The 19,065-nt window shown below is 47.1% G+C and overlaps 1 protein-coding gene across 4 annotated transcripts in view; it reads right to left on the bottom strand.

Annotated features, from left to right (window-relative positions):
- The window catches only part of FLI1 (Fli-1 proto-oncogene, ETS transcription factor), a 94,399-nt gene that overhangs the window by 10,470 nt on the left and 64,864 nt on the right, over positions 1-19,065 (bottom strand). For all 4 annotated transcript variants that reach the window (XM_053270198.1, XM_053270199.1, XM_053270197.1 and 1 more), the window contains one exon: positions 12,553-12,621. In XM_053270198.1, the coding sequence (XP_053126173.1) occupies positions 12,553-12,621 (69 nt within the window). The remainder of the gene's footprint in view (positions 1-12,552; positions 12,622-19,065) is intronic.

Raw genomic sequence — 19,065 nt, 5'->3', positions numbered from 1 at the left:
AAGTTAGAGGGCGCAAAAGAGAGAGAGAGAGAAGGTTGTTTTCAATGGAAATGTGGTTTCGCACGTGCTGTGCATATCGGAGTCATGCAACGGTGCTCTTGTGTGATTCTGACAGGGACAGATTTTACGTATACAGCAGCCCTAGTGAAAGGGAGATGTTGGCATTAGGCTGCATATCATGTCGACCAGGATGATGATGATGATGATGATGATCATTTAACGAAAGCTGTTGCTGATGTCTGCCTTATGTTTCTTTGCAGATTGTAGATTAGCATTGTACTGTTTTTAGTTGTGAAGAGTTTTTAGATTGTGAACTGCCCTGAGACTTACATATGGGGCAGTATAAGAATGTGATAGATAGATAGCTAGATAGCTAGATAGATTCTGAGCCCTTTGGAGAGAGGGGGCCAACTTATTTGTTATTTATTTTTCTGTGTAAACCACTTTGAGAACTTGGGTTGAAAAGTAGTATAAGAACATAAGAACACAAGAACAGCCCTGCTGGATCAGGCCAGCATCCTGTTTCACACAGTGGCCCACCAGATATAAATATTAGCATTAGTATTTGACCCCTGCTAACTGAGCAAAGAGGTACCATTTAAAGTGGTGATTCTCTTATATTTAGCAGGGGGAGAGCAACTGGCCCTATCCATCCCCAGCACAACATCCCTCCAGTGGCTGTTGCTGGTGTCTGTCTTATGGTTTGTGGTTGTGAGCCCTTTGGGGACAGGGATCCCCATTCATTCATTCATTCATTCATTCTCCATGTAAACCGCTTTGGAAACGTTTGTTGAAAAGCAGTCAATAAATATTGGTAGTGGTAGTCCACCCCTTCTTGATGTTCTGCTTCATGCACAATAAGGCGCAGTTGGTGGGAGTGCAGCTGGGAGACACAGTCCCACCTCCATGCACGTCTACGTGCATGGGAGGGCATCTGAACACCCCTTCTATGAATCTGCTGCATAGAACATTGGCCAATATTCTGCTGCATAGTCTCCTCTCAGGGGCAGTGGCTCTCCAAGATCTCAGGAAGAGGTCCTTCCCAGCCCTGTTACCCAAGTTCCCTTTAAACTGGAAACACCAGAGGCCAAATTTGGAATCCTGTGTGCATCAACCCTCTGCTTTGGCCTGGAACTGTGACCCCTCCCCTGACATTTCACAGGGCTCCTTGTGGCAGGACGGTTTAACCACTGAAAACATCACTACCGTCAACATATGCCATGGTGACATGTCCTCAGGAGCTGTGCTTTGGATTACGAGTTTGCATTTTGAAACCAAGAACATCTGGAAACCGTGCTCAACTGGTGCAAATCTCCACGCCTTTCCAAACCGCCAATAACAATAGTTGCTCAGACAAGCCAAGAGTTTGGTTCTCACCCCCAAAGAGCGCAAAGCAGCAGCCTCAACAGACACCCATCCAAAAGCCCTCTGCGAAATGTTCTGGAAACACAACGGGGGTGGCTGAGCCCGGGAATCCATCCAGGGACTTCTATTTCATTCCATTTCATTTTGCAAGAAACAATACCATTCTCATGACCTGATCCTCAGTTGCTCGAACTGGTTCTACAGAACTCCTGCCAACCCCTTTCCATTGAGCAACGTTAGAAGCTGCTTAGGTTTCCTTATTGGTTTGGGTCACACCGACATCCCACTCTGAGCTATGGCTTTTATATTCAAAATCACTAAGAAAAGATCCTCTCTGGGATGCCGATCACCACTGCTCTACTGACTTCAGTCAAGACGAACATCTCATTTAGAGCCATGACTCCTGGGAGAAATGTGTGTCCCATTCCCATTTTTTAAAAATAAAAAATAAAAATAAAGCACCATCGCAATCATAAAAGGCTTTCAAGAACTGTCACTCTGCAGCTCCCGGCTTTTTAGTCCGTGAGCCAGATGGTCATAGGTACCATCTCCATGGACAGCAGCTCATAGTGATTTTTGGAAAAATCTACTGCCCTTACAGTTGCACGGTTCTTTGTGTGATTTCTGGGGGCCAGGATGATGCCTTTAGGCCCCTGCACCTCCGTGCTCCCTGGGGGCAGCAGTGGACGGTCTGGGAACATGATCCGCGTGCCCAGACGTTCCTCAGAGATAGTCCACTGGGATGGTGGGCTTCTGCAGCCTTCTTCACCACTTGCCTGCCACCCTGCCCGACGGGTCAAACGAACCAACTGGTGTCCATTCAACACTTTACATTTTAATTACAATACCATTTGATTAAACTGATTGACTAAATCAAATCGTATGAAGACTCGGAGATGATTTGCATTTGGGCTTTGGTCATTGTGGATCAAGTTACGATGACTTCCTCCCTCCGCCCTTGGCATGGGTGCCGATTCTCCACCCTGCTCCTAGCATCAACCAAAGGAGGGATAATGAAACTGCTGTTGAGGACATGACTTACTAGAACCAACTCCTGGCAGAAAGGGATTTTGGAAAAGCAAGTGGCTTTTCAGAGCCTGACCGCCACATGAAACAAGCGTTTTGTGGAGCTGCACAAGAGGCCTGACAGCTTCCCGATGCCTTGACCTGTTCCTTGAGTGCTGACAGTCCTTTGATTCAGGAGCCCCATCCAGTTAAGTTAGAAGAGGACCAAGAGACTCCTCCCTGTATTAACAGGATGAGAGGAAAGTGGGTATTGTGCTAAGGGCTATGCATATCTGCATACTTTAAGGTTGCCAGCTGGCCACTTTTAAAGTGGTCTTCTCTCCCTCCTCATTCACATAATCATTTGAATCCAGGTTTAAAGGTGGCCCCCGACATTAGTGTGATCATGTGAACCCACACCAAAATGGGCATCTCCCGCATCTCCTCCTGGATGCATATCTCACTGCATTATATCTCAGCTAGTGTACACATTCCCCCCTTTCATCCTCACAACAACCCTGTGAGGTAGGTCAGAAATGAGAGATAACAACAGACCCAAAGTCATCCAGGAATAGAGATGTGTAGACCTGGTGGTGGGGGGACCAGAAATATGCTGGGGGAATTGGGCTTTTTCACTTTTTCCCTTGGTTTCCCCCAACATTTCCAAGTTGGGGGGGGAGTAAGAAAAAAATCCATTTTGCCCACGTTTTTCTGCCCCCTACCCCTGGCCTTCACATCTTTCCCCAGGAGCTTCAGATCCCCAGTGGGGATCTGCACCCGAGCCTCCCTAGTCACTGCCTGATGCTCTAACCATTGCACCACACTGCCTCCATCCGTGCATGGCAAGCTCATTGGGCAGAGTGCACCCAACCCTTCATCAATGTACCACAAACACACACACACACACACACACACACACACACACACTTGCACAGACGTCACAGAACACAAGGAGAGAGCGTTGCAGCCGTGTAGAAATAAGCCACCAGGAAACAAATTGGCTCTTGTTTTAGGAAACAGCCCTGCCCAATCTAAAGTCTTTTGGAAGGAGCAAATGCACGCCAGCCAGCTCATAACCCCCACAGATGTGCAATAACACTGCCTGCCACAGACCTGAGGCAAAGAGAGTGGGGGGAGAAGGGGGGCGGGCGGGGGGGGGAGAAACCCCACTTATTTTGCTAAGGGGAAAGGAAAGATAATGGTTACTTAGAAAGTACTCCAGACAACCTGTCAGATTGAATTCAGAGAACTGAAGTCTAGTGCTTGGACAGCGCAGGCCTGCCGTGATCCCCTGTGAGCAGGGTTTCCTGACTGCTACAGCTCCGAGACAACGAATCTTTGTTTCTAGAGGGTTTCTTCCCCCCACCCTTTATGGTGAAAAAACCTGCGGCTTCCTACGAAGAGGGTCAGGGAGAAAGCAGACACAACACTAACTCTGGAATTTCAAAGGAAAACAGTTTTTAAAAACCCCATAAGAGCAAGCTACTGTCTCTCCTGGAATCATAAATCCCGGCTGTGGACCACAGAATCATAATAAAAACAAGCAAAAAGAGAAAGAGGGGAGGCGTTGGGCGGCCAGAGTGCTAAAACGGACTCGGATCATTTTGTCACATGAAAGAACAAACGTGGTACAAAATGTCCTTAAAGGGAGAAACAGCAGAAATGCCAGGAGTAACAACTCTGTGTTTTTTAACAGGCTGAAGCTCGTCCACTAAGGGCGATCCACTTAGGGAGATCAGGATCTATTCACACATCTGGGGGCAACTTGCTGTAGATCCACAAGGTTTTTTTTCTTTTTTATTCCTAGCAATTTCAGAATACAAAAAAGTAACATTGCAGCTTTTTAAAGGGGGGGGGGACGGGACGGGGAGCCTCTGATATGGCTGGCCTTGTGTTAATCGCTTAGGCTGGTTCACTCGAAGATGAATAGGGTAGGAAATGCTGTGTTTGAAGGCAGGATTTTAAAAGTCGCTTATGTGGAGTGATAGCAAGTCAGGAACTATCGAGACATTATCCAATGTGTTGTTATACTGTAGTTTCCACAGCGACACTCACTATGAATGAACAGTGTCCCTCCTAGCAAATTACCCTGGCAGTCCGGATGAATTCCATGTTAGCTATCTTTTCTCTGATAGTGATGACAACATTACTTATGCAAACCCTAAGTTTTGAAACTGACATTACAATTCGAAGTAAGAGTATAGGTATAGTTAGATTTCATAAAGTTTAAAAATACCTGGATTAGTTTATTGTCTCTGTTTGAGCTATATGTCTATACGTTTCTGGTCAGTGACCATAAAGAAACAGGACTGAACTGAACGGGCTGAACTCCTGCCTGTTTAACTGAACTACCCAAGTATGGGAGCATTTACACACTCCCAAATTCTTCCTGTGTGCCAGCAGAAAAACAAGGTACAAGGGAAGTGATCATCTGCTAAGTGGCAGCTGGGCAGGAGAACTCCACCCAATCCAGAGGCTGTACCCAGGTCTTTAACAAAGTGGGAGGAAAAGCCCTCCCACCCAGATTACCATTTCCTCCACCTTCTAGCTTGTTTTTTTACTGACACACAAACAGAAAGTTTGTGGTGGTGTGGGGTGCCATCTAGCCCAGCTTTGTAACCTCACTTATGAAACAGTCATTGCAACAGTGGTAATGGGCCTGATGCTGTTCCCTTTGGAATTGCTTTCTGGAAATGCCTCCCGTTTTCCTTCTGCACCATGGAAGGCTGCGAAATCTGCCCCAAGCTGCCAAGTCATGGAAATTGAAGCAGACTCTTTCCCCGTAAAACCAAAGAAGCAGATAGGCTGAAATTGTTCTACTTAGCGACGAGTGGAGGCTCGTTTCACTTACAAGAAAATTGTTCCTCAGCCAGGAAAGCCTAATGATTCTCATTAGGACAATTTAGGTCTCCAAGGCAGCTGAAGACAATTTATGCCGAGGACGTTCAATACTGTGCATTTGAGAGTTTCAGATGCTTGCTAATGGGGAATCTCAGCCAACGTCCTGCGGAAGCTGAGCTCAATCCCAGATGAACCTGCCACATGAACCACAAGGCAGACGGGTGCAAAGGCAGCCAGAGACACCCTAAGCACATTCCCAAGCACTCCCACAGCTACATATGCGAGCCTCCTATGAGCCAGATGCGGTCCCATTTCGTGGCTTGGCTGCTAAGAGTGAATGCTGATGAATGGCCGATCAAGGCCAGCCAGGAAAGCACATCACAGCTACCTGCCAGGGTGGGAGGGGACACTGTGGGTCTCTGTAGGCGTGGTTGGGGGGAGACTCAAGCTGGTTTCAGGCCCTCACCCCATTTGGGATCTGTACAGAAAAGGGGCACACCCACTGCCTTCCCTTGTGGGTTTTTGGCCTTTGGGTTCCATTGGGTACATCTCTCCCACTCTTTTTTTTAGCTACAGGCCCGTTCACATGTCTGTTCACTGGGTAGCAGGAGCATGCCCTACCCAGAGTTCATCCCCAGCTTTTGAATAAGGTAGGAGGAAAAACCACCATATTCAACTGATGCGTAGCAGATGATTATACTCCCCACCTCCTGCCTTGCTTTTGACTTGCACATGGCCAAGAATTAAGAGGGCACACAGCTCCCAAAGCTGGGTAGGGCTCTTGTCCTCAGAGGTGCACCTAGGTAATTTTGGAGCCTGGACCTAAAGGTCTTTCAGGGGTTGCCCCCACCCCTACCACCATCAGATGAGCTGCAATGCACTTTTCTTTTCTTTTTTGTTTACACCAGAACATGCTCAGGGAAAGTTGGATTATTTTGTTGTTTATATTTTTAGAATAAATTCTGAATAAGATATTTCCCATTGACTTGAGGAGAGATACCACATTTTGCATGGACAATCCTGCCACTTAAATTAGCGGCTAATCAGCATTTGGAGCCCGCCCCCCAGGCTTGTGGGGTACTGGACCTCCGCCCAGGAGTCCAGTCTAAAGAGTGCTACTGCTTGTCCTAACCAGTTAAAGATCACATGAAGCCTTATGTATATCAGGGGCGGCCTAAAGGTTCGTGTAGCATCTAAGGGCAACCTTATGGTACATCGGGGTGGCCTTGTGGCATCTAAGGTGAGGCTTGAAATCCTGCCTCAATCCATGGCCCTGGTGGGCATCACATTCCTTTCAAAACTGAGCCTTGCAAGGGTTGAAAGTGGAGCAGTGGGTAGGGAGGAGGAAGGTTGCCAACAGCCTCCTCTCCCCTCCTCACCTTGTGCTTCGTGCAAGACTTGCAAGGTGTGTGGGGAGAGGCGCTCCTGGCAAGCTTTGCAAGGGTCAGAGAGTCCCCAAAAGCTGCTCTGAGGGCGGTGGTGGTGGTGGTGGTGATTTTGCTGCCCAGCTGCCACCCCAGTAATCTGCCACCTGAGGTGACTGCTCCACCCAGGGGTGTAGCTAGGGGAGAGGGGGACTGTGTTCACCCCTCTCTCTGGAGGCCACTCAGAGTGAGGGAGATATTGAAGAAAATATGGAGGGATGGAGCTGGGGGCCCCTCAGGACCTGGGGGCCTGGGTTCTTTGCACCCTTTTGCTCAATTATAGCTACACCCTTAACTGACTGTTTTGTGTGGTGGTGGTGGGGAACCCAGCTAATCTATTAAGCGTATTAGCTGGTTATTGACTAAAGCTGCATACAGGAAGAAGCACCAGCACTGCAGAAGGCTTCCCAGCTACCACAGCACTGGCACTTGTGGGGGCAGGGTGAATTTCGCTGATCTCCCCTTCTCCTGGGAGCGCCCTGTGCCACTCGAAAATATGTCCCTGAGGGCTGCATGACCCTCAGGGAGATAGTTTTCAGTGGCACAGGGCATCTCCGTGGGGAAGGAGATTGGTGAAATCTCCCACACTGGCACATTCACCATGGCTGAGTTAGTAGAAACCTTCAACTGCACAGGCACATCTCACATAGTGTGTATGCAGTCTTGGTCAGGAAGTAGCCATTACATATTTAAAGAAGCTAACCATACTGGTTATGAAAATGTCAATTACTCAAGAAAGTTTGAGTAAACATGGGAGCCATATGATCAGTTCTGGAGACTGACTTTCAAGAACTGAGAGCCAGGGCTTTCATTATGGTTTTAATTTTAACATCTTCTTGTTTTAATGCAATAAAGCGTGTTTTGGGTGTGAGACAGCATTTTTCTGAGTTTAGTAGGGATGTGCAGAATATTCCAAGCTCGGAACGTTCCAACTCGAAACGGGCCATTTTAAGTGCAACTCAGAACACTCTTCAAATGATGGGCCTGTTTTGAGCTTGTAATAGAACGACCCTGTCCTGAGTTGGAACGACCCCGTCCTGAGTCCATTCTAGAGGTGTGTTTTCCCCTTGCTGACTACTTTCCCCCCACAGGCTTCTGCTAGGCTTGCAATCTCCTTGCTTCTAGATAGGCAAGGAGAAGCAAGGACATTGCACGCCAATCGGAAACCAGTGTCAGCAAGTGGAAAACAGGCCTTCCAAATGGTGTTTGGATTGTTCGGAACACTCAAAACATTCTGAGCTATTGGAACAATCAGCTCGCCCAGTTGTTCCGACAGAACATTATGGGGATTTGTGTTCCAAGCTCGGAACGGAATGCAAATCCCGCTCTTTGCACATCCCTACAGTTTAGTTTCCCAACAGATTTCCTGTATCAGGACCTAGCATGAACAGTTTCCAGACATCAGGAGGGTTTTTCTTTAGAAATCTTAGTACTTGAGTTTCACAGGCAATCCATTTCACTGTGCATGGCCCTTTTCTTGAAGCAGAAAATGGGAGAAAACCTTGCTGTAGATTCACAGTTTGTGGACCATATGGGGCGGGGGGGGAGATGCAGCCTTTTAAATAAACTCCACAGACATGCCCAACACTGTTAACTTTTGTGCCTATGAATACGGCGCCTCAGGATGACAGACGTGACAATACATTTAAAACAGAACCAAACAAACCAGAAGTGTCACTCCCTTTTACAGTCCGAGCTCTCTTTCTGCCTCCCTCCCACTCTTCAGAGCAGTAGCACCTGTCCGAGTCCAGAAAGGAAAAGCGTCGAGCGCCGGGGCGAAGTTCATGCATGTATGCTTGGCAGATTGTGCTCGGGCGTTTGCTTTGTTCAAGCAAGCTTTTATGATTTTTAAATAAATAACTCTTCAGCTCTGGAGGGAAGCAGGCGGGAATGTGGAGAGCTTTGTCTCTACCTTGCAAACGGGTTTTCTCTCCTGATGGCTGGGCTGCCCGGAGGGGGTGAGGCGACTCAAGTGGGCGACTACCTCACAGACAAAAGAAGCACCTGCAGTGGGGAGCAGTAATCCTCCCTCTCTGTGGGGTGTGTGTGTGTGTGTATGCACGCTTTTCTATCTGTCTCCAAGGCAGATGGCTGAGGTTAAATGCAGAGGCGGAAAATCAGATAACATCCTCGACTGAGCCTGAAACTGCATATAGCATGCGATACAGGTATGCCGCTCACACCAGCATCCTCATATCAAGTGAAAAAGAGGAGAAGAGGAGAGCTGGTCTTGTGGCAGCAAGCATGACTTGTCCCCTTAGCTAAGCAGGGTCTGCCCTGGTTGCATATGAATGGGAGATTAGAAGTGTGAGCACTGCGAGATATTCCCCTCAGGGGATGGAGCCGCTCTGGGAAGAGCAGAAGGTTCCAAGTTCCCTCCCTGGCAGCATCCCCAAGATAGGGCTGAGAGAGACTCCTGCCTGCAACCTTGGAGAAGCCACTGCCAGTCTGTGTAGACAATACAGAGCTAGATAGTCCAATGTTTCCAACTCAGTGTATGGCAGCTTCCTATGTTCCTATGAGGCTCAGCGGAAGAGCATTTGCTTTGCATGTAGAAGGTCCCAGGTTCAATTCCTGGCAGCCATGCCAGGTAGGAAAAGACATTTGTCTGGAACCTGGGAAAGCTGCTGTCAGTCAGTGTAGGCAACAATGAGTGAGATGGATAAGGGTCTGACTCAGTATAAGACAGTTTCCTATGGGAGGCTAAGTGTTTGTGAAAAATTTTCCTCAAAATGTAAAATCACCACAAACATCCAAAACTGGTATGATAGGGACATTTTTCTCTCTCTGAGGGAGAATATTTGACATGCCACCCCCACACCAGTGGCCTAAAAGTTCCTACAGGACCAATGAGAAAAAGAGTCCCAATTCTTCCACAGTCGTATAAGGATTACCACAGGGGCATCGCAAGGTTGGAGTGGGCCCTGGAACAGAATGTGATGATGGACTCTTGCCCCCATGACCTCAGGCTGTCGCTCAGCTGGTTGACCCCCTCTCTCTCAGGGGTGCAGTGACATTTGTCTCCCCAACCCTGTTCAATAGGAGCCCTGTTCAACCCCTGGGTTGCAAAAATGGACCACTATGGTTGATGTATACTCATAAGTACACAAGAAGAGCCCTGCTAGAACAGGCCCAAGGCCCATCTAATCTAGCATCCTGTTTCACACAGTGGCCCACCAGATGCTGCTGGAAGCCTACAGGCAGGAGTTGAGGGCATGCTCTCTCTCCTGCTGTTACTCCCCTGCAACTGGTACTCAGACGCATGCTGCCTCTGAGGCTGGAGGTGGCCTTTAGCCCTCCGACTAGCAGCCAATGATAGACCTCTCCTCCATGAAGTTATCCAAACCCCTCTTCAAGCCATCCAGGTTGTTGGCTGTCACCACACCTCGTGGCAGAGAATTCCACAAGTGGATTATGCATTGTGTGGGAAAGTACTTCTGTTTGTTGGTCCTAGATTTCCTGGCAATCAGTATCATGAGATGACCCCTGGTTCTAGTGTGATGTGAGAGGGAGAAGAATTTCTCTCTATCCACTTTCTCCACTCCGTGCATGATTTCATAGCTCCCTTGCTGAGGCTCTTCTCAGTAGGCACTGAAGTAAGCACCGCTTGGGGAAAGAGGATGAAAACATTCTTCCTATAGGTCCATGGTAGAGCATCTGCTTTGTATGCAGAAGCTCTCAGATTCAGTCCCTGGTATCTCCAGGTAGGGCTGGGAGAGAATCCTGCCTGAAAGCTTGGGGAGCTGCTGAAAGTCAGAGTAGTCATGATTGAGACAGATGGGCCAATGGTTTAACTCAGTATAAGGCAGCTCCTATGTTCCTCTCATTTAAGGACCTGCCCAAGGCCTGTTAACATCTTTCATTTCAAAATTGGCCTCTGTAATTGGTTGTTCTCAATGGAACATAGGAAGCTGTCTTATACAGAGTCAGACCACTGGCCCCTCTAGCTCAGTATTGTCTGCACAGACTGGCAGCAGCATCTCCAAGATTACAAGCAGGAGTCTCTATCAGCCTTATCTTGGGAGATACTAGGGATTGAACCTGAGAATTTCTGCATGCAAGCATGCAGATGCTCTTCCCAGAGTGGCCCCATCCCCTAAGGGGAATATCTTACAATGCTCACATTTAAATACAAACCAGGGCAGACCCTGCTTAGCAAAAGGGGACAAATAATGTTTGCTACCATGAGGCCAGCAATCCTCCAAGTGCTACTACTGGAAGTGCTACAATTTTTTTCCAAATGTGGCTTAGATTTTGGAAGCCACATCCCTGTCTTTGAGGCCGGATTTTCAACATTTCTTTCCGGTCTTACATATTTTAAAACCCTTGTACTACATATTTAAATGGTTGTTAGCTGCCCCCCCCCCGATAACATTGGCATAAGTCAGGTGACACATTTCCAGAGATCTTCTATAAACAATCAATAAGCACACACATTACGAGCTTGAGTTTCCACAGAAAGGATGTTTTTAAAAGCAAACGAAACCCATTTTAAAAACAGAATTGCAGGGGTGGGGGGGGGCTGTCTCCCGTTTCTCTTATGATGTAAAGTTAACAGGCTTCCCCCCCGCCCCCCTGCTTAAGCCAAACCCATCAGCTCTCAGCATACACTCAGGGTTGGCAAATGTTAAACTGAAACAGACACGGCTTGCTTTTCTGTAGGTGGAGAGGGTTAGGCCTATAAAGCCAGGGTGAAGCTGGGATTTAGATTAAGTGCTAGGGGAAATGGAGTTTCAGCTGCTGCAGGATGTGGGAATCCAGCAATATGATGAGCCATAACCTTTGCTGAACAGACTTTATTTAAAAACGCGTGCCTCATGCCGAAACAGACAGTCTCAACGATATGAGTTAGCTAAAAATCCAGAACCCCCTTGCCAGAACAGCCAGTGCTGGAGGAGAGAGGCTGGAAAATCGCCCTAGGAATGCACCTGCTTTGCAAACCGGGCTTTTAAAAAAAGGAAAATTTTGAACTGCACAATGGTTCGAAAGTGTAATTCACACAAATTGGGTGGCTACAACACAGACCTGTACATTTGCCTTGGTGGTGCACGACCACTTTGTTGCCTAGAGTCACATTCCATGACTTTTAGAAATGTACACAGAAAATTATCAGAACTGGGAATTTGATAGAGATGTGCACAAAATGAATTTTTCGATCTGTTTTGAATTCAAAAAATTTATTTTGAATTCTAATCAGATTTGAATTCAGTCCGAAAATTCAAGTCAAATTTGAATCAAATTTGAATCGACTCAACCTCATTTTGGCACCTTTTTAAACCAATCAGGTGGCCTGAATGATTTTTAAAAGGTTCCAAACAGTTCTCAAATTGAATTTCAAAAATTCATTTCAAATTTGAATCGAATTGCCCTTTTAAAGGGTGATTCAATTCAAATTTGAATCATTCAAATCACCCAAATTGATTCAAGTTAAAATCAATGTGTACATCCCTAGAATTTGACAGCACTATTGCAAAAGAGTGTTCTGTTTATTGGTGAAGACTCCGAGGAATAGAAATGGAGTTTTTGGTGGGGAGAAGAAAGGAGGATGCTTGATCAGGGTCTGAGTGACAAGAGGAGTGTGAACTACAGGATTTACTTTATTTTCTCACTGTTATCAGCCACTTCTTACATCATCAAACATAAGACAAGTTTTGCATGATTTGAATTTTTGAATGGCACAATTTATTTTTTTTTAGACATGTATTTTACTTACTTAATGTGTGTTTATACCACCCAAAACTTGTATCTCTGGGCGCAAACTTATAAATAATTTGAATTATAAATAATTTAGAATCTGATTCTGAATAATCAAATCATGAAATAAATAATTAAAGCATTAAATCATAATCATTAAAATGAATGAATGAATGAATAAAATGATGCGATTCCGCATGGAATTATAATGGGAGGAACTCACCTTCTTTGGCATTGAGTCGAGAGGATGGTTCTGTGTGGGCTGGTGTGTTATATGAAAGCAATGAGCTACCTGTGGGGAAGGAAACAAAGAATGTAAGAAGAGCCCTGCTGGATCAGGCCAAGGCCTACCTAGTCCAGCATCATGTTCCACACAGTGACCCACCAGGTGCCTTCAAGAAGCCCACAGGCAGGGGGTGAGGGCTTGCCCCCTCTCCTGCTGTTGCTCCCCTGCCACTGGTATTCAGAAACATCTTGAAGCAGATTTAATCAAGTTTTAAAAGTGCATTTTGCAATGAGTAGAGAACAGGTTGCGCATGTGTCTCTGTGTAGCTGTGCATGTGTATGCATGCCAAAATACTGTTTCTAAGGATTCATAATCTAGTTCTTTGCTTGCGTAGAAGGTGGATAGTCGACAGAGTCAGGAAAGCATGGTCTACTGGTGAAGGAGGGATCCATTTGGGGGTAACTTTTCCCATCTCAAATGGGATAAACTAACAGCATCCTACAAACAGTATCGTTACAATGGGTCAAAGTCACGGCTTGCGTCTCATATCGGTGCATAACTGCCAGAAACTCATCACCAACGTTGCCTGCTGGTCATATTTTACTGGTTCAACCAGTACAAGGGTCTAGCTGAAATGTTTAATCTAACTAAAGTTTCCCAAACATAGGGACCGAAGTCCCTAGAAATTGTTGGGATTACAGCTCCCATCATTCCCTACCACAACACTCTTTGTCAAAAGACGAACAAATCTTTATCATGACATGACTTTTCACAGGTCACAGAACCTTCGCAGATGGCAGCCCCTTTGTTGAGCTCTGACAAATGTTGCCTTGAACTTTCTTTTTCACAGAGGATGAGGGAAATAACAATATGGCAAAGTAATACTAACTGTTCATGGTAGGGGTTGCCAACATGCATATCCTTGAGGGCCACAGATAATAATTTTCATTGTATGGGTTATTAGTCAATTGTTAGTCGTGATTGGCAGAATATTCTTAACAGATTCGTGCTGTTTGGTTTTTAAGCAGGCAAAGAGAGAACAAAACAGGACTCTGGTGCCAATAAGTATTTAAGAGCCAATGCCAATTTCTTTTCAACAAGGTTCCGATCACGAGACGAGTTAATGAGAACATCGTGGGTGCTCGTAGGAGTTTGCAAGTCAATAAATCAACCTTGAATGAAATTGAACATATTTTCAATTAAGTCCAAATACATCTTTGAAGCCAGGACATTGCGGGGGGGCGGGGGCAGTTTGCACGCACGTGAGCCCCAGGTGACAGGGCTGGACATAGGTTATTTATTTATTTATCATATTTATATCCTGCCTGGTATATGTACCTCTAGGTGGTGCAAAGGTAAAGTGGGCCGTTGAGTCGGTGTCAACTGCTGACGCCCACAGAGCCCTGTGGTTGTCTTTGGCAGAATACAGGAGGGGTTTACCATTGCCTTCTCCCACACAGTATGAGATGATGCCTTTCAGCATCTTCCTATATCGCTGCTGCCCGACAGAGGTGTTTCCCATAGTCTGGGAAACATACCAGCGGGGATTCAAACCAGCCACCTCTGGCCTACTAGTCATTTCCCGCTGCGCCATTAGGTGGTATATTATATTATACAATATAAAAACAGAATAAAAACATCTGAAACACTTTCACGGAACAAAAACAAAACAATTTCACAGCCATTAAACAGCTTAAAATTAGTTTCAATTATTTTAATTTATTTATATACCGCCCTTCCTAAAGTGGCTCAGGAGGGATTACATTAATATCAAAAACACATAATCAAACAGTTATAATCAGAAAACATTTAAAACAATTAATAGCCTCAGAAAACAGGTGTGTCTTAAGGGTCTTTTAAAAAAGAAATCAGAGGTGGAGAAGCTCTTATTTTGACAGGGAGTGCATTCCAAAGCCCTGGGGCAGCCACAGAGAAGGCGCCCTCCAAGAACTGTAACCTAGGCGGCCACCTAAGTCAGCCTAGTAGGGATCCTGCCAGATGACCAGCTGGCCATCACCTGCCTCATCAGTTGGACAAAATGAACGGGTACCATTTATTAGACGTGGTTGCACCTCTAACTGAGGCTCTCAAACGCGGGTCCCCTTTGGACTACAATGCCCATCATCCCCAGCCACAACACGGCTGGGGGTGATGGAAGTTGTAGTCCAACATCATCTGGGGGCCCAAGCTGGAGAACCCCCGATTGGCAGCATTTGGTGTCTGGGCTCTTTTTTTGGTTTTGCATGTATTCCTCTCAAATACCAGCGAGGGAAATCATTTCTTCCCGACACGTTTTCAGCCTGATGGAAAACGATTCCGGATTTCAAAGATCAGCGCGGCAAGCACCAGCTAGCCAGGCCAGTGCCAAGAGACAAGCCTCCTGGTGATTAAACAGACTGGCTGTGTGGCTGTCAAAGTGCAGACTGGCGCACAGAACAGACTGGGAGAAGGCGGGGGCGGGGGGTGGTGGGTGGGGGGGCGGAGTGGCAAGAAAATTGCCATTTAAGTGAACTTGTCAGATAAAACAAGGGCCACTCTTGGCTGAAGAACATGAGCTGGCTGGCCGGGAGGGGAGAGACTCGAGTCGCCCCCAGTTTATTGCTCCGAGTTCTCACCTTTGCCCGACAGTCTGAGGTTTCTGGTGGGAACACCAGAAAAGGAGGAAAAATGTGTTTCCTATTAAGAAGTTTAAATGAAAAAAGGGAGGGGGAGGAGAGAGAGAGACGCAGAGACAGCAAGACCTACAGGGGCAAGGAGACAGATGGAAAGACCAGACCCCCAGAATCCTCTGCTCACAGGGTTTAATATCTAACAGAGGGATGCCAGGGTGCAAGTCTGCCTGGAAATTGTACCCTTGCTCCTAATTCCAAGTATATGGAAGGTAGGAACATAGGAAGCTGCCATATACTGAGTTAGACCCTTAGTCCATCTAGCTCAGTATTGTCTACACAGACTGGCAGTGGCTTCTCCAAGGTTGCAGGCAGGAATCTCTCTCAGCCCTATCTTGGGGATGCTGCCAGGGAGGGAACTTGGAATCTAGATGCTCTTCCCAGAATGGCTCCATCCCCTGAGGGGAATATCTTACAGTGCTCACACTTCTAGTCTCCCTTTCATATACAACCAGGGCAGACCCTGCTTAGCTAAGGGGACAAGTCATGCTTGCTGCCACAAGACTAGCTCTCCTCAGTGATGCACGCCAGGCACTTGGCATGTCTTCAAGGCTCTGAGTCCTGGACCTGGCACTGTAAACTAATCCTAGGGCAGGGGATTTGTGACTCCTGGCTCCAGGGAAGTCCTTGTTCTCTCTTGCCTGATCAAACAGAGCTCTCTCACTGTGTTAGATGCTTGAGCTCGAAGTCCCTCTAGTCCCACAGGACCCAAGGGAAAGCTGCTGATATATCAACTCAGAGCAGCCATGGCTGCCGACGGAGAGCCCTTCCTCACGATCATGAGAAAAGGCTCCAAGGGGTGAGGGGAGGAGCCTTTAAAAGCTTACCTCCCCCACAGACGATCCATTGCTGGGTGTGTGGATCGTGCAGCCAGATGATCCTCCACCATGGCTGGCAGCAGGGACCTTTGGTGGCCAGAAGGCTTTATGGTGGGGGGGCTGGATTAGGTCAAGTGTGTGCTTGCTCACTTAAGCTTGTTTTGAAGGTGGGCTTCGGAGGAAGGTTTGCTCCCGGTGGTTCTCTGGTGCTGGCAAAACCGGGCTGGGCTTCCTTAGCCCGGTTTTGCCTGTGCATGAGAATAGCCCTTTACAGACACTTCCTGGAGGACACAGAAGTTGCTCCTGTAATCTTTTATGGGGGAGACCAATGAATGCATCCGAAGAGGTTGTGCAAATCATTCTGCATATTCTTCTTTGTTAGATCTAACATGTGATGTTAAAAAATGCTGGCTCTAAAATATGATGATAATAAAAAGGCTTCCCCTCAGTGTGTGTGTGTGTGTGTGTGTGTGTGTGTGTGTGTGTGTGTGAAAATCCCACCTTTGCCTATTGTTCCACCTTAATTTCTCCATCCACTGTACCCTATTTGCATGTTCTGTTCAGCCCGGTTCACACAGTGAGGTCATTCACACCATCAAACACAGAGGTGAGTCTCATGAGGTTTGTGGGAAGAGCGGGCTCAGCCCGCTTTCCCCGCAGACAAGCACTGCTGCAGCCCCCTGGGTGGCCGGATTGGCTGCCCACACGACTGCTGGCTCCATCACAGAGCTGGCGGGAGCTGTGGAGATTGGGGGCCGCGCAGTCCCCAGAAGTTCCAACGTGCTCCGTGCAAGCACATGGGGCATGCTGGAGAGGCCCCCAAGCCCGGGAGGCTGTAACAGCCTCCCACCCGGGGGTCTCCTCATGTGTTGCCACGGCATGGAGCCGTGGTGCAGCAATACACGACCACAAAACCTGAGTTAGCGAAGCACTCGCTCCGCTAACCTTGGCTAAGGGGAGCGGGAATTAGGAGGGTTGGCTGCCCAGAGCCACGTAGCTCCCGTGGAAGCAGACAATCAACAAAAAGCGAGCTCGACTCCCTTAGCCTGCTTTTTGCTGATCGTGAGATTCTCCTCACAGTGTTCTACCCTGGGCAGAAGTGGTTATGTGGAAGCAACCTTGTTTCCGTACCATCACTTCTACCCAGGTTTCCCTCTTATTTTGCTTCCACAGAACCAAAAGGTGCGAGCACACACAGCTCCCAAACCCAGTTAGAACACAGTTTTTGATTGTGAGAATGTCCTCATAATTTCTGTGTGAATTAGGCTAGGGCCCTTCCACACATTCAAGGCAAAGTTGCGCTGTCGAGTCGGTGTCGACTCCTGGCGCCCACAGAGCCCTGTGGTTGTCTTTGGGCGAATACAGGAGGGGTTGACCATTGCCTCCTCCCACGCAGTCTGAGATGATGCCTTTCAGCATCTTCCTATATCCCTGCTGCCCGATAGAGGCGTTTCCCATAATCTGGGAAACATAACAGCGGGGATTTGAACCAGCAACCTCTTGCTCGCTAGGCAAGTTACTTCCCCACTGTGCTATTCTGCCACCAAGCAGATATGAGGAAGCTGTAGCCTAGCTTGGCTTTCTGAGGAGTGCCTTTGGATGATATCCATGTTTCCAAAGATGCATGTGCCTCATTCATATATGCACATTTTAAAGCATACACTTAAAATAAATTTTAGGTCTACGTCTAAAAACATAATGTGCCAATTGCCCTTCAGGCACTTTCCATGATGTACATTTGCCCTAACCCATCTCAAGAACAACTGTTTACTTTAGTAGTGATGGTTGCATTCCCACTTCAGTGGGGTGGGGAATAAGGATCAAATGGCATGTGAGGCTGAGTTGTGTAAAATGGTTTCCGCACATTTACCCACATAAGAAAATGCTCCTTAGCCTTGAACCCTGTCCCAGACATTTCCCCCCAGTTACTTTTCTCCCATGGGGGAAAAGAGACAGGGACCTGCAGGGAGAAGCTGAAGGTAATGGTGAAAAATAAATGTGGGACAAAAGTGACTACAAGACCCCCCTCTCTGTGGTTCTTATGGGGCAGACTGCAGAATCCACAGCTGCATTTAAAAACAAGCAAACCCAGGCAGTATGTGGGGAGAAGTACTGTGAGTCAGTGTCATGTGTAGCTTGCCCCCCAGATACTGCTTTGCCTTTGTGCCTTGTTCTCAGGCTAAAAAGAAAAGTAGTAGCTCTCCCATATCACTTTGTCAAGATATCTGCCAAAGAAAAAGAGATGTTTGCCAAGGGGGAATTTTCTCCTTGGCAAAGAGCAGCCATGGAAGAGGGGTGAAGTGGAACAGGATCATGGTGGGAGTGAGGTTTAGCGCTCCCGTAATTTCAAATTTCACAAAACCAGCATGTACATGCAAAACGCATGCTTAAAGAAACATGTGGCCTGACCCTTATATTCATCAATGCAGACCATAATTGTACCCACAGCCTTGACCCTGAGTGGCTTAACTCAGGGGTTCTCAAACTTGGTCCCCAGATGATGGAAGATGTAGTCTTGGCTAGAGATGATGGGATTTGTAGTCCAACTGCATTGAGAACCCCTGACTGAAATATTTCCAGAAACAGATATTGCCAATCCTGAGGGTCAATTGAGGCTCTGAAGTCCAAAAAAGGGGTTGTAGATCCTCAAACAAGGATTTTGTCTGTGATTCTTGCTCTCGGCCCAAGTTCAAAGCACTCCTCATTCACGCCACTAAATTAAAGCATCCCTCACATCCAGGCAAAGAAGGAACCATCTCCCCAAGAGCCTTTTGTAGTTCAGAAACTACAGCACTCAACATCCACTGAAAATTAAGTCTGGAAAAACAATAAATTCCCTTCAAAGGCATTACACCACAAGGGAGTTACCCAGAAAGCCAGAAACCAGACTGACTTTAGGCGGACGTAGGAGCAGCTGCTTGGACAGGAATCCTTTCCAGTAGCCTGCCTGGCCTATGAGGAAGCCAAAGCTTGCTTTCAAGAGGACGAGGCTACCATCCCACTGTCCAAGTGCCCCAAAGATG

The sequence above is a fragment of the Hemicordylus capensis genome, chromosome 8, assembly GCF_027244095.1.
Source record: "Hemicordylus capensis ecotype Gifberg chromosome 8, rHemCap1.1.pri, whole genome shotgun sequence".
NCBI classification, from domain to species: domain Eukaryota; kingdom Metazoa; phylum Chordata; class Lepidosauria; order Squamata; family Cordylidae; genus Hemicordylus; species Hemicordylus capensis.
Note: the sequence above shows the minus strand (reverse complement) of the source record. Positions and strands in the feature narration are given on the sequence as shown.